Genomic DNA, 13,358 nt, shown 5'->3' on the forward strand with positions numbered 1-13,358 from the left:
GGAATAACGTAATGACGATTGGCGTAACATATGTGAAGCTACGATCAGACTACTGTATATGTGTATTTATCATAGTTTTCAGAGTACTTTTTCCTTTGGTAAATTGTGGAACTCGCTGATTTTTTAAAAGTCGTCCAAACGGCTGTTCTACAGATGAAATATCTCGACTATGTGTTCTTTTTCATACACTGCTCTACCTACCTACCTCATGCACAATAAGGAGTTTACATAGTCCATTTCTCGAGGATGGGGTGGCCCCCATCAGTTTCCCAGGAAAAAATCATGCCAGTGATAGAGCTGATAAAAAAGTATAGATGGGTATGAATTTGAAATAAATCGGTCAAGTCATTTTTGAGAAAATCGAGAAAAACATGGTTTTTCAGTAGCTATGCGCCATTTTTCTCAAGAATATTACGGAGCTCCTGCAATTTCTTAGATATGAGACTCATGTCAGTTGATAGGGCTCATAAATAGCTATCTATGGTATAACTTTGAAGAAAATCATTAGAGCCGTTTTTGAGAAAACCGTGAAAAACATGGTTTTAGTATTATCCGCCATTTTTCTCAAGAATATTACGGAGCTCCACACAGTTTTCACAGAGATAAGACTCATGTCAGTAGATAGATAGGGCTTATAAAAAGCTATCTATAGTATAAATTTGAAGGTACGGTAATCGTTAGAGCCGTTTTTGAGAAAACCGTGAAAAACATGGTTTTTTTAGTAATTATCCACAATTTTTTCCGCCATCTTGAATTGAATTTCATTGAATTCCTTAAAGTCGGATCCTCATGGTATAAGGACCTTAAGTTTAAAATTCAGTCAATCGGTCAATTATAAATGGGTTTCTTGTTCACAGACTTACACACATACACACACACAACACACAAACACACACACACACACACACACACACACACCACACACACACACACACACACACACACACACACCCACAACACACACACACACACACACACACACACCACACACACACACACACACCACACACACACACACACACACAACACACACACACACACACACACAACACCACACACACACACACACACACACACACACACACACACACACACACACCACACACCACACACACAACACCACACACACACACACACACACACACACACACACACAACACACACACACACACACACACACACACACACACACACACACACACACAACACACACACACACACACCACACACACACACCACACACACACACACACACACAACACACACACACACACACACACACACACACACACACACACACACACACCACACACAGACCAACACCAAAAATCAGTTTTTGGACTCAGGGGACTTGAAACGTATAGAAAACTTGAAATTGGGGTACCTTAATTTTTTTTGGAAAGCAATACTTTCCTTACCTATGGTAGTAGGGCAAGGAAAGTAAAAAGCAACGATATAGCACATTGCCTATAAATTTATAATGTTGATGAGACTTGGAGATAAAATCGACAATACTATGATCAAACACAATAAAAGCTACCATTATCATTGCAACAAAGCTATCATCACCTCATCAGCGTCTATTATCTTCGAGAAGTTCTGTTCCATTGTTTATTTTGGTGAAGAGGAGAGGCAGGAAGAAATGGAGAAGGAGATTCAAGATGAGAATGATGCAGTGATGAAGATGGAGAAGTAGGAGAAGGAGAGGGAGAAAAAGAGGAAGAAGAAGAGAAAGTATAATTGATAATGAAGAAGAAAATTATGGAGAAGGAGGAGGAGAGAGAGAGTGAGGACAATCGGTGATGGAGAAGAAGAAGAAAATAATGATGAAGGGGATCTAAGAAGATGAAGAAGAAGCGAATCGGGAAGCGAAGTGTCTACAAGAATTCCCAGAAGTGAAAGAGCAAGATGATGATGGAGAAGAACGAGGAGAGTAAGGATAAAAATGAGGAAAGAAAAAGGAGAAGGAGAAGAAGGAGAAGGAGAAGAAGAAAAGAGAGAAGAAAAGAAGAAGAAGAAGAAGAAGAAGAAGAAGAAGAAGAAGAAGAAAGTAAATCGGAATGATTAGAAAGATAAGGAGTAAAGTGAGTAGCAGATTGACTATGTGTTGATTTGTTGAGAACTGTGAAGTCGTATTTATTTCAATGTCTGCCCTCCATGATCCTATTTAGAAGTTCTGGATGAGGAGGAGGATGAGGAGGTGGAGGAGGAGGAGGAGGAGGAGGAGGAGGCAAGACGAATTTGATTTGGCTTTTGTTTCGATTGAATCATATTTAATTGAGTTGCTAGCTGTCTCTGAGTCGTGAGTGAGTGAGTGAGTGAGAGCCACTGGCAACCTCTAGCCTATAATTTCCCAAGAGTTTTCTCTCTTCCTGTCCTAACTTCCACCTTCCTCACCCACACCTCCTTCTCCTCACAGCACCTCATTCTTACTATCTTTCTTCTCCTACCTCGCCACTGGAATTCCATATGCTTTCTACTACTTAGATCGGAATGAGGACTGTTCTATTACCTTACTGGCTTTCTCAATCTCTACGTATTTTCTTCTATTTCTCCTTCTTCTTCCTCCTCCTCTCATTCTTCTTCTTCTCCTTCCTCATCTTCTTCTTCTTCTTCTTCTTCTTCTTCTTCCTCTTCTTCTTCTTCGTCTTCTTCTTCGTCTTCCTTCTCCTCTTCTCCTCCTCCTCTTCTTCATCGTCTTCTACTTTTTCTTCAACAACACCTTCAAATTTCTCCTCCACCTTTCTCAGCTCTGTATTGTTTTTCTTCTGATTCCTACATCATGATAATTTTCATCTTCTTCATCATCAATAATCTGTTGTCCTCTCTCTCCTTCTTCTCCAACTACTTTTCCTCGACTTTCTTCTTCTCCTTATTCTTCTTCTTTTTCTTCTTCTTGACATCCTTCTCATCCTGAATAATCTCTCCACTTGTTCAAAATAAACAATGGAACGAAACTTTTGGAAGATAATAGACTCTGATGAGGTGATAGCTTTGTTCAGGAGTTCCAATGATAATGGTAGCTTCTATTGAGTTTGTTAGGAATTCTGTCCATTATTCTTTTGAGATTTATCAACATAATCAATGAAAGATTATATTGTTGCTATTTTCGACTATTGTTCATTGTATTTTTGATTACTTGTTGTTTTTATAATTAATTATAGAATGAGATTTGAGTGTTTATTACTAGTTCTCAGTTTTGATTATCTCTTTAGTGTAGACCACGTTATAATGGCCGTGGACGAAGATAGAAGAACAGCATTACCGATATTCTGCCTTGCCACTGCCTTCTCTGTCTTCGTTAGTTTCGTTGTGTCATAGTCTTTCAATCTCAGCTGTTTTCCATGCATGAAATCAAGTCGGTAAACAATTGTTTACAGAAAAAATAAACATATGATTCTCATTACAGCATACTCTACTGTAATGAAACCATATGTTTTCTTTACAGTCGAGTATGTTTCCTAGCTCCGAAATAGAAACAGCAAAACTGCTACAAAAAAACATGGAATTAAACCGGTAAACAGCTGATTGTAGAACAAATAAACATATGATTCTCATTACAGCATACTCTACTGTGATGAAATCATATGTTTTCTCTACAGTCAAGTATGTTTCCTAGTTCCGAAACAGGAACAGCAAAACTGCTACAAAAAACAACCTTCAGCGCTCCAGGTGGAAGTTTTGTCAACTTCAACAAAATTCCTGATTTAGAATTTGTAAGCAAGGTTATGTTTATAGACAGCATGTAGTAAGTTCAGCACAGCAGGTACTGTTTTCTATTTCTCAATTATTCTTCTTTAGATTATTATGACAAAAAAGTGTACGTTACTTAGACGTGAATGTCTTTTGCAGTTCTCAAATGAAATTCTAGTCTCGGCTAACGCCTCGACTAGAAACATCATTCTCGCCTGCAAAAGGCCCCTTCACGTCCTTGTGACGTAGGATACTATTACATTCATTTGTTTCTGTCACACATATTTATGTGAGTGTTTTCCTGTAAGTATTGTAGATAAAATTTGATTCTTTTCTATTTTATTGGATTTTGATTGAAGTATAATACTCCTATTTCATGACATACTCCAATTTTATCCCCATGTGTATCTTTTCCCTGATATAATATTTATTACTTGTCCATATTTTCAGCTAGTACACTACGCTATCTATAAACAAATACTTTTAGTAGCAATCAATACCTGTGACTAAACTATTTCCTGTCTCCGCATCATTTCTGGAACTTTATTGTCCTATTTATGGCACAACTTTGTCCCATTTATGGGACAACTTTGTCTCATAAATTGAAACTATTCGCTTTATGGCGCCGCCATCATGCTTTTATTTGCAACTTGTCACGACATCATCGTATTTTCAAAGAAAGGAAATGAAACATCAAAAATGCGGTGAAATATGTTGGTAAGTTTACAATAGGGGCTGTGATTTATGAAGAATTCATCCTCAAGAATATTTATCAAGTACAATACAATAAAATATTTTCTTATTCATAGAATTATGGTCAATTTCATAAATGATCAATTTTATAGAATTACGATCAATTTGATAAGATTATGATCAATTCATTGAATTGTGATTCAATACACTGCATAGCTGGAAGACGTTAATTTCTATAGTAGTTCAAGTAAGACTCTAGTTGAGGGCAAAGAAACGGCAACGTTGTTCTTCTATAATCTCCCTCACTGCCATTATAACGTGGACCTCACTTCAGGCAATGGAATCAATGGGATACGTTTGTGAATAATATTAGGTGACATAATAAAATTGTTCCAAATTATCCAGTGATTAAAAAAAAAAATAAATTGAAACATACTTGGTATCATGAGAGTTGAACCACAAAGAAAAAAAGTTGTTCTTTCTTTCATCTGTGGTTGAGCGTACCAAAATACCAAGGTACTAAAATATTTATTAATTTATTTTTTTACACATTGATAAATTCGATATCATTCTCAACTATGAATAATTGGAGAAGGAACAACAGACAACAGGCTTAAAACCCAAAACTGTTCCTTTCCCAAATTTGGATAGAAATTGTCCAAAAATAGGCTATGTTCATCACTTCATAAGTTTTGTTCAATTTTGAATCAAAAATATATAAATATGAACAATTTGGAAAGCATCAGAGATACCACTGTAGCAAGATACAATAGTATCACAAACGTTAAGATAGCAAAGTGAAAACATCAATACAAGGCTATGTTATAGTTTCCGGAATTGGATATTGTGCTGAAAAATATAAGGAAACTATGATAAAACCATTAATATTCTCACAATATTACAGCACAGTATCCTGATATATAATTATTATTAGTATTCCACTCTCAGTAGCATTGGGCTGAAAAATATCGATAAATCATTATTAGTACATGAATATTCTCACAATATTACAACACAGTCATGAATAATACATTAGTAGTATCATAAAATATACATAAAAGTTTTCTCTACTCATACTTCTATAGCACTCAAAAAACGACAAGCAAAATATTCTCAAGATTGTGCTCATATTTACAGCATGATCGCAAAATCAAAAGTGAAAAACTCCAAAATTGTCAAAAATTTTCAAAATGCAAAACTCACCAGTCATTGCCGGTTTTGGCGACATTTTGTCGTTTACGGCCGGTCTGATGTGGTTTAGGTTCTGCGACCATGTTCACATCTGCAAAGGCACAAAAATCACCTGTCAATTCAGGCCAAAAATTGTGTCTATTTCTCTAGAAATATATTTGAAAATGTGGATTCAATTCTCAACCTTCGACTTTAATTATTACTACCACACCCAGCCCTGATCACAGGGTGGAGACTTTAGATATGTTCACTCCTTTACTATCCTTGAAAGAGCAGCGGGGTCAAAAATTGTGTTCCAAACTTTTCCCTCTATACCTTTTTTGAGCTTTCGTTGCCTGGAAGATTTAGCTGAGAATATGGGTTAGGATGTGTTGGTTCACGTGGATTTGATCGTGATTAAAATTTAACAGGCCTTTGTGCAACCGGGTATAAGATCTGAGCCAGTCACGTCACTTGAATTTTTTTAATTTATTTGATATTTTATCATTTTTATGCTTCTAGATTTAGTTTGTGCAGTATCATGGTGTATGAACCTTCTAGACAAAACATTTAATGTTTTGAGCAATAGAAGTTCAAGTTGAAAGTCTGGAAGTCTGGGATAAAGTTATATTTTCAGTTTTGTCTTAAGAAACTTTTGCATCAAATCAAGAAACAAATTGAAGGTATGATTCAAGAAGAAAGAAGAAAATTCCAAAAAAAATGTTCATACTTTTTTAATACTAAAAGTAGTCTATAGTGAGGTCCACGTTATAATGGCAGTGTAACAATTGTATTGCTATCCTTGTCTATCATTCAACAAAGCGGATAGCGCTATCCCTTTCTCGCTTTGATCTGTTGCCAGTTCATCTTTTGACAATGTAGAATTAATAATTGATTAACGAATTATCTCATCTTAATTATGGAAATCCATAAGGAAATTTTTGAAAAAATATTATTTTTTGCTTAATAAAATAAAATTGATTATTTGAAACGAGAATTAACCGTTAATATTACATCAATACACATGCATTAGCTACCGTCTATAGAAGGCATTAACAAGACAAAGGATCGGCAACGTTTTCCTCCTATCTTTCTCCAATGTCATTACAACGTGTACCTCACCATAGATATAGTTTGTGAATTCTCATGATGTATGAACCTGATATACTTTCCTCTGGTTTCCTCTCCTTTCTTCTCATTTCCTCTCCTTTCCTCTCCATACGTACCTTCTTCTCCTTTCCTCTCCATACGTACCTTCTTCTCCTTTCCTCTCCATACGTACCTTCTTCTCCTTTCCTCTCCTTTCCTCTCCATACGTACCTTCTTCTCCTTTCCTCTCCTTTCCTCTCCATACGTACCTTCTTCTCCTTTCCTCTCCTTTCTTCTCATTTCCTCTCCTTTCCTCTCCTTTCTTCTCATTTCCTCTCCTTTCCTCTCCATACGTACCTTCTTCTCCTTTCCTCTCCTTTCTTCTCATTTCCTCTCCTTTCCTCTCCTTTCTTCTCATTTCCTCTCCTTTCCTCTCCTTTCTTCTCATTTCCTCTCCTTTCCTCTCCATACGTACCTTCTTCTCCTTTCCTCTCCTTTCCTCTCCATACGTACCTTCTTCTCCTTTCCTCTCCATACGTACCTTCTTCTCCTTTCCTCTCCATACGTACCTTCTTCTCCTTTCCTCTCCATACGTACCTTCTTCTCCTTTCCTCTCCATACGTACCTTCTTCTCCTTTCCTCTCCATACGTACCTTCTTCTCCTTTCCTCTCCATACGTACCTTCTTCTCCTTTCCTCTCCTTTCTTCTCATTTCCTCTCCTTTCCTCTCCTTTCTTCTCATTTCCTCTCCTTTCCTCTCCATACGTACCTTCTTCTCCTTTCCTCTCCTTTCTTCTCATTTCCTCTCCTTTCCTCTCCATACGTACCTTCTTCTCCTTTCCTCTCCATACGTACCTTCTTCTCCTTTCCTCTCCATACGTACCTTCTTCTCCTTTCCTCTCCATACGTACCTTCTTCTCCTTTCCTCTCCATACGTACCTTCTTCTCCTTTCCTCTCCATACGTACCTTCTTCTCCTTTCCTCTCCATACGTACCTTCTTCTCCTTTCCTCTCCATACGTACCTTCTTCTCCTTTCCTCTCCATACGTACCTTCTTCTCCTTTCCTCTCCTTTCTTCTCATTTCCTCTCCTTTCCTCTCCATACGTACCTTCTTCTCCTTTCCTCTCCATACGTACCTTCTTCTCCTTTCCTCTCCATACGTACCTTCTTCTCCTTTCCTCTCCATACGTACCTTCTTCTCCTTTCCTCTCCTTTCTTCTCATTTCCTCTCCTTTCCTCTCCATACGTACCTTCTTCTCCTTTCCTCTCCATACGTACCTTCTTCTCCTTTCCTCTCCATACGTACCTTCTTCTCCTTTCCTCTCCTTTCTTCTCATTTCCTCTCCTTTCCTCTCCATACGTACCTTCTTCTCCTTTCCTCTCCATACGTACCTTCTTCTCCTTTCCTCTCCATACGTACCTTCTTCTCCTTTCCTCTCCTTTCTTCTCATTTCCTCTCCTTTCCTCTCCATACGTACCTTCTTCTCCTTTCCTCTCCATACGTACCTTCTTCTCCTTTCCTCTCCATACGTACCTTCTTCTCCTTTCCTCTCCATACGTACCTTCTTCTCCTTTCCTCTCCATACGTACCTTCTTCTCCTTTCCTCTCCTTTCTTCTCATTTCCTCTCCTTTCCTCTCCATACGTACCTTCTTCTCCTTTCCTCTCCTTTCCTCTCCTTTCTTCTCATTTCCTCTCCTTTCCTCTCCATACGTACCTTCTTCTCCTTTCCTCTCCTTTCTTCTCATTTCCTCTCCTTTCCTCTCCTTTCTTCTCATTTCCTCTCCTTTCCTCTCCTTTCCTCTCCTTTCCTCTCTTTTCTTTCTCTCTTTCCGCTTTCACAATCCTCATCTTTCCTTCACAGAACTCTCTCTTTCCCTTCCTCTCCTTACCCTTCTCCTTTTTCTTGCCTTCTCCTTCCTACTCCTTTCCTGTTCTTTCCTATCCATCCTTACCTTCTTCTCCTTTCCTCTCCATACGTACCTTCTTCTCCTTCCTCTCCTACTCTCTCCACTTTTCTCCTCTCCTCCCTTTCCTATACTCTCCTCTGGTTTCCTCTCCTTTCTTCTCATTTCCTCTCCTTTCCTCTCCTTTCTTCTCATTCCTCTCCTTTCCTCTCCTTTCCTCTCTTTTTTCTTCTCCTTTCCTCTTCTTTTCTCCCCTCTCCTCCCATTCTTCTCTCTGTGACAAATTCAGGTTGACTTTGTTTTGAAAATTCATTTGTCAAAACTGACTTAGAGTTATATTCTGAATATAGTGGAACAATATTATTTTACTCCATTATTATCTTTCCATGTGTTTTTCTCACTACTTTATCACTCAAATTGTACCTGTTGCTCTTTCTATATCTAATCTTTCATTGATATAGTGAGGTCCACGTTATAATGGCAGTGGAGGAAGATAGGATAACAGCGTTGATGACTCTCTGCCTTGCCACTGCCTTCTATAGAATATCGGTATATCTGATGTATAATATCAACAGTTTATTCTTTTCAAAAATATCCAATTATTATAGTCTATCAATAAATTCTTTGATGACTTGATAATAAATCTTCATGATTGATATTGAATATTTTGATAATCAATTGAATTTCCACATTGTTACGGTGTAGTCTAAATCGTTACATTGAAACGATCTAGCAAAGTTGCAGAAGGATAGCGATTATGCTTTGTCGAATGATGGACAAGGATAGCAACACCAATGTTAATCAAATACTGCTACTATAACGTGGACCTCACTATAGCGTCCACCCTTTCAATTTCAATCTCATCTCAATCTAAATTTTTGCGACATATCATCATCATCATCATCATCGTCATCTCAATCATGGAACAGTAGTATAATTTAGAGAGCAGTGCAGGTATCCAGACATAGCAGAGCAGATGGGGAAGCAAACAAAATTATCGCATCCCCTGATGGAGAAATCTCACCCTTGAGTGGAACGAACACCCTTTATGTACCGGCCACGTGTACTCCATTACCTTTCTCCTACTCATGCTCTCTTTCTCTCTCTCTATCTCCCTCACTCGCCACATCACTCGTTCTCTCTCCTTCAAATCAAACCAATCTATTTCTACTAGCCTTCATTTTAGAATAGGAAGATGAGGGAATAGAAAAAGATGTTGAGAGAAGAAGAATACAGTGAAAGGGAACAGAAAAACATGTGAAATATCAGGAAGAGAATGAGACAAGAATATGAAGTTTGGAATCGAATGAGGCAAAGAAGTTTAGACTGAAAAGAAAGAAATGATAGTCGAATAAGGAAAAAGAGGATAAGGAGAAGAAGAATAGGAGAACGAATTCCTGGAGAAGGACAGAAGAAAGACAAAGCATTCATGAAGATGTGACAAAGAGTATTTTATTTATCTATTTGTGGATACGATCACAAATTATATAAAATATCGGGGCACCGAGCTTCGCTCGTTATTTTTATTTATTGATAAACAGAACACAATTCTCTAAAATGATCGTGTTTATATTTTACAGCTGGCTATACGTCATCTCATGATTTTCGGGGATGCGATACTTCGATTTTCCACATACTCACTTTTTTACTATCCACAGCTGTTTCAGCCAAGGATGAATTATCCTTTTAATGTCGTTCAGCGAGTTTTCCCAAGGATGAGACCTGGAGGAATCGAATCTTTATATCATAAACCTACTATGTTCCAAATTTCGTGAAAATCGTTAGAGCCGTTTTCGAGATCCGTTAAACATGAATAACCAGATATAAAAATAGCCAGATATAATTTTTTTTTTTGACCACTGACAAAATCAGTGGTTTTTTGACAATTTCTTATTCTTTTTCATTCAAGATTCATAAATACATAAATTGCTCGCCTTATAATATAATAGGATATGATTGGGAAGGAACAACAGGCTTGGCCCAAAACTATCCCGTTCCCAATCTTTGACAATGAAATTTGAAAAAAATAGGTTAGGATTCTACTGTAAGAAGTTCAATTTTCGTCGAAAAATATATATATGCTAGGAATTTTCAATTTAGAAGAATTGAGACACCAAATTATAGTTGAATATTACACTTAATTATCACTGCACATTGAACTAATCAAGATTTTATAAAATTTTGAAGCCAAAAATACACACAGCTTCTCATTGAGTATAAGATTAGAAGAGGAGAGAGTAAAGTAGATTGGACTTGAAGGATTCTGGATAAGTGAAGTGTCAATGGGTAAGAGAAAGTGAAACAAAAGTAGAAAGTGAAGGATTTGATAATATGAAGTAAAGTGAAATAGGAAGATGAGAATAGATGGTATTATTAAAAACCTCGATCGCTATAAAATCAGGAATGAAATCAAAAATAGAAGGAAAGCAAAAAGAAATATGAGAAGAGGAATTTGATCAAGAGAACAACGGCTGCAAGGGATTCAAGGGCTTGAATGCAATGAGTCTTGGAAGGAGGAGTGATAAGACAAAGAGAGAGCGAGAGAGAGAGTGTGTGAGAGAGATTGAGTGAGCACAAAAGAAGTAAAGAAAAAGTTCAGAAGTGAAGCCTTAAAGTTGATCGTCCAGAACGGTTACTAGTGGTGTAACATAACAGAAAGTGGAGAAGAAGGAGAAGTAGAAGGGAAAGAAGAAAAGGAAGGTGAAGATGAAGAAGAAGAGGATTGAGAAGAGGTTGGAAAACGACTAGTTGGGGGAAGTTAGAAGTAGTGGCTAATGCGAGATCTGTGTTAGAGCTGAGAACTCGCCAGCTGTGGGATGAATTTTATTGTGGGGAACACAGAGACAGAAATGAGAAGAGTGAAAGAAGAGATGAGGGAGAAGTGGGGGAAGAATAAGAAAAAAAAGAATAAGATTGGCCAGTAAGATTGATGAAAGAAGGAGGAAGAGAATGAGGATGAGGCGAATGAGTAAGAGGAGGAGAATGGAGAGTAGGATAAAAGAAGAGGAGGTGGTGGTGTAGAAGGAGAAAAAGCAGGGAGAGGATAAAAAGGATGAGAGGGAGGTGACGGTGGATAGAGAGAGTGATGGAAGAAGGACAAAGATAAGGAAGACGTTGGAGAGGAAGCTGAAGAAGAAGAAGAAGATGAAGAAGAAAAAGAAGAAGAAGAAGAAGAAGAAGGAGAAGATGAAGATGTAGAAGAAGGAGAAGAAGAAGAAGAAGAGAAGAAGAAGAAGAGAAGAAGAAGGAGAAGAAGAAGAAGAATAGAAAGATGGAGGAGCAGAGAAATGAAAGTCAGCATCTTGTTGTGTGATGAGGTTGTTTTTGGAAGGAAGTAACATCATTTAGTCACCCTTCTTCCCATTTACCATTTACTGTAGTCAAGTTGTGTCCATTCAACCCCCATGAATAATTATTACCGCAAGTACAACCCCTTAGTGGTCCTCCCTTTCCTTGTAGAAATGTCCCTCTGTATCGATAATAATATCCTCATCCAATCCCAGTTTAAAGCAATGTTTTCTCCTTAAGTAGCATTTTCCCGAGAAATATGATAACATATCACAACTAGCCGTCAGGCTCGCTTCGCTCGCCATATCCGTCTAGCCAGGGGGCTCCGCCCCTGGACCCACGACTGGACTGTCCAAGAATGAGATCAGCAGGCTCGCTTCGCTCGCCTGCATTTTTCATTTGAGCATTTTTATCATATGTTAGGACGATCCAGTCGGGGGTACAGACTAAACGGATATGGCGAGCGAAGCGAGCCTGACGGCTAGTAATATAATATTCCCAGGAATAGCTCTGATTGAAGTAGCAGTGCCTAATCAATTTTTCTGCGATAAATGCATTTCAATCTTCAACCTGTTGCCAACCCAACAAAGTCAATTCAACTTGATGCCAACCTGACAAAATTATTAATTTAGTTACCAGTTAACAACTGTTTCGAAGAGGTACTCTCTCTAGATTATAGTTCTTATTAACATATGGTATGGCCTTTTTTCAATTATGATTAAGAGAATATACATGCTAAAAGACGAACTTTAAATCCTTAAAAACCATCCTTAGAGTTAAAATATTGCCAAAAGATTTCTTAGTGCGCCTCTAAAGGGCCAACTGAACATACCTACCAAATTTGAACGTTTTTGGTCCGGTAGATTTTCAGTTCTGCGAGTGAGTGAGTCAGTCAGTCAGTGAGTGCCATTTCGCTTTTATATATATAGATATCAATATTCATGGAACCTATCTGTGTTGGCGAGTGGCCAACAAATACGTATGATTTTATTGCAGAAGGCAGAGGAAATCGCTGGAAGTAAGCCATCCATATGGCTCACGTCTATGGTGATGAGATTTGAAATGTGAATGAGAAAGGAGATGAAAAGAAAGAATAAGAATAGAGAGACAGAAGAATGGATATGAAGAAGACGAAATATGCGGACGTGTTGAGTAGCCTCCAATAAGAAATATTCCACAAACAAATTGAGAAATTCAGTATAAAAGAGGTACGTGATGAGAGGTTGACTTATGTGCATAGAAATCACGTGATCCACCACTTTTCCTTTTCTTATGCCGCTTCTTTTTATTCTCCTTCTTCTTTCTGTTCTCCCATTTCATTTTCTTTTATTCATACTTCTTTTTCCAACATTTGGCCTCCCCATATCACCAAATTCTCTTACACTCGTACTTTCAATTCTCCTTCTTCTCCTCCACCGTCCCTAACTTCTCCACCTTCCTCTTCTTCTCCTTCTTCTTCTTCACCCTCTTCTTCTTCTTCTTCTTTTCCATCTCCAATCTCTCCTTCTTCTTCTTTTT

General features: G+C 37.9%; 1 protein-coding gene across 1 annotated transcript in view; it reads right to left on the bottom strand.

The window, feature by feature from the left end:
* The window catches only part of LOC111047693, a 409,014-nt gene that overhangs the window by 121,138 nt on the left and 274,518 nt on the right, over positions 1 to 13,358 (bottom strand). The window contains exon 4 of the mRNA XM_039430135.1: positions 5,590 to 5,668. Within this exon, the coding sequence (XP_039286069.1) occupies positions 5,590 to 5,668 (79 nt within the window). The remainder of the gene's footprint in view (positions 1 to 5,589; positions 5,669 to 13,358) is intronic.

The sequence above is a fragment of the Nilaparvata lugens genome, chromosome 6 (genome assembly GCF_014356525.2).
Source record: "Nilaparvata lugens isolate BPH chromosome 6, ASM1435652v1, whole genome shotgun sequence".
Taxonomy (NCBI): domain Eukaryota; kingdom Metazoa; phylum Arthropoda; class Insecta; order Hemiptera; family Delphacidae; genus Nilaparvata; species Nilaparvata lugens.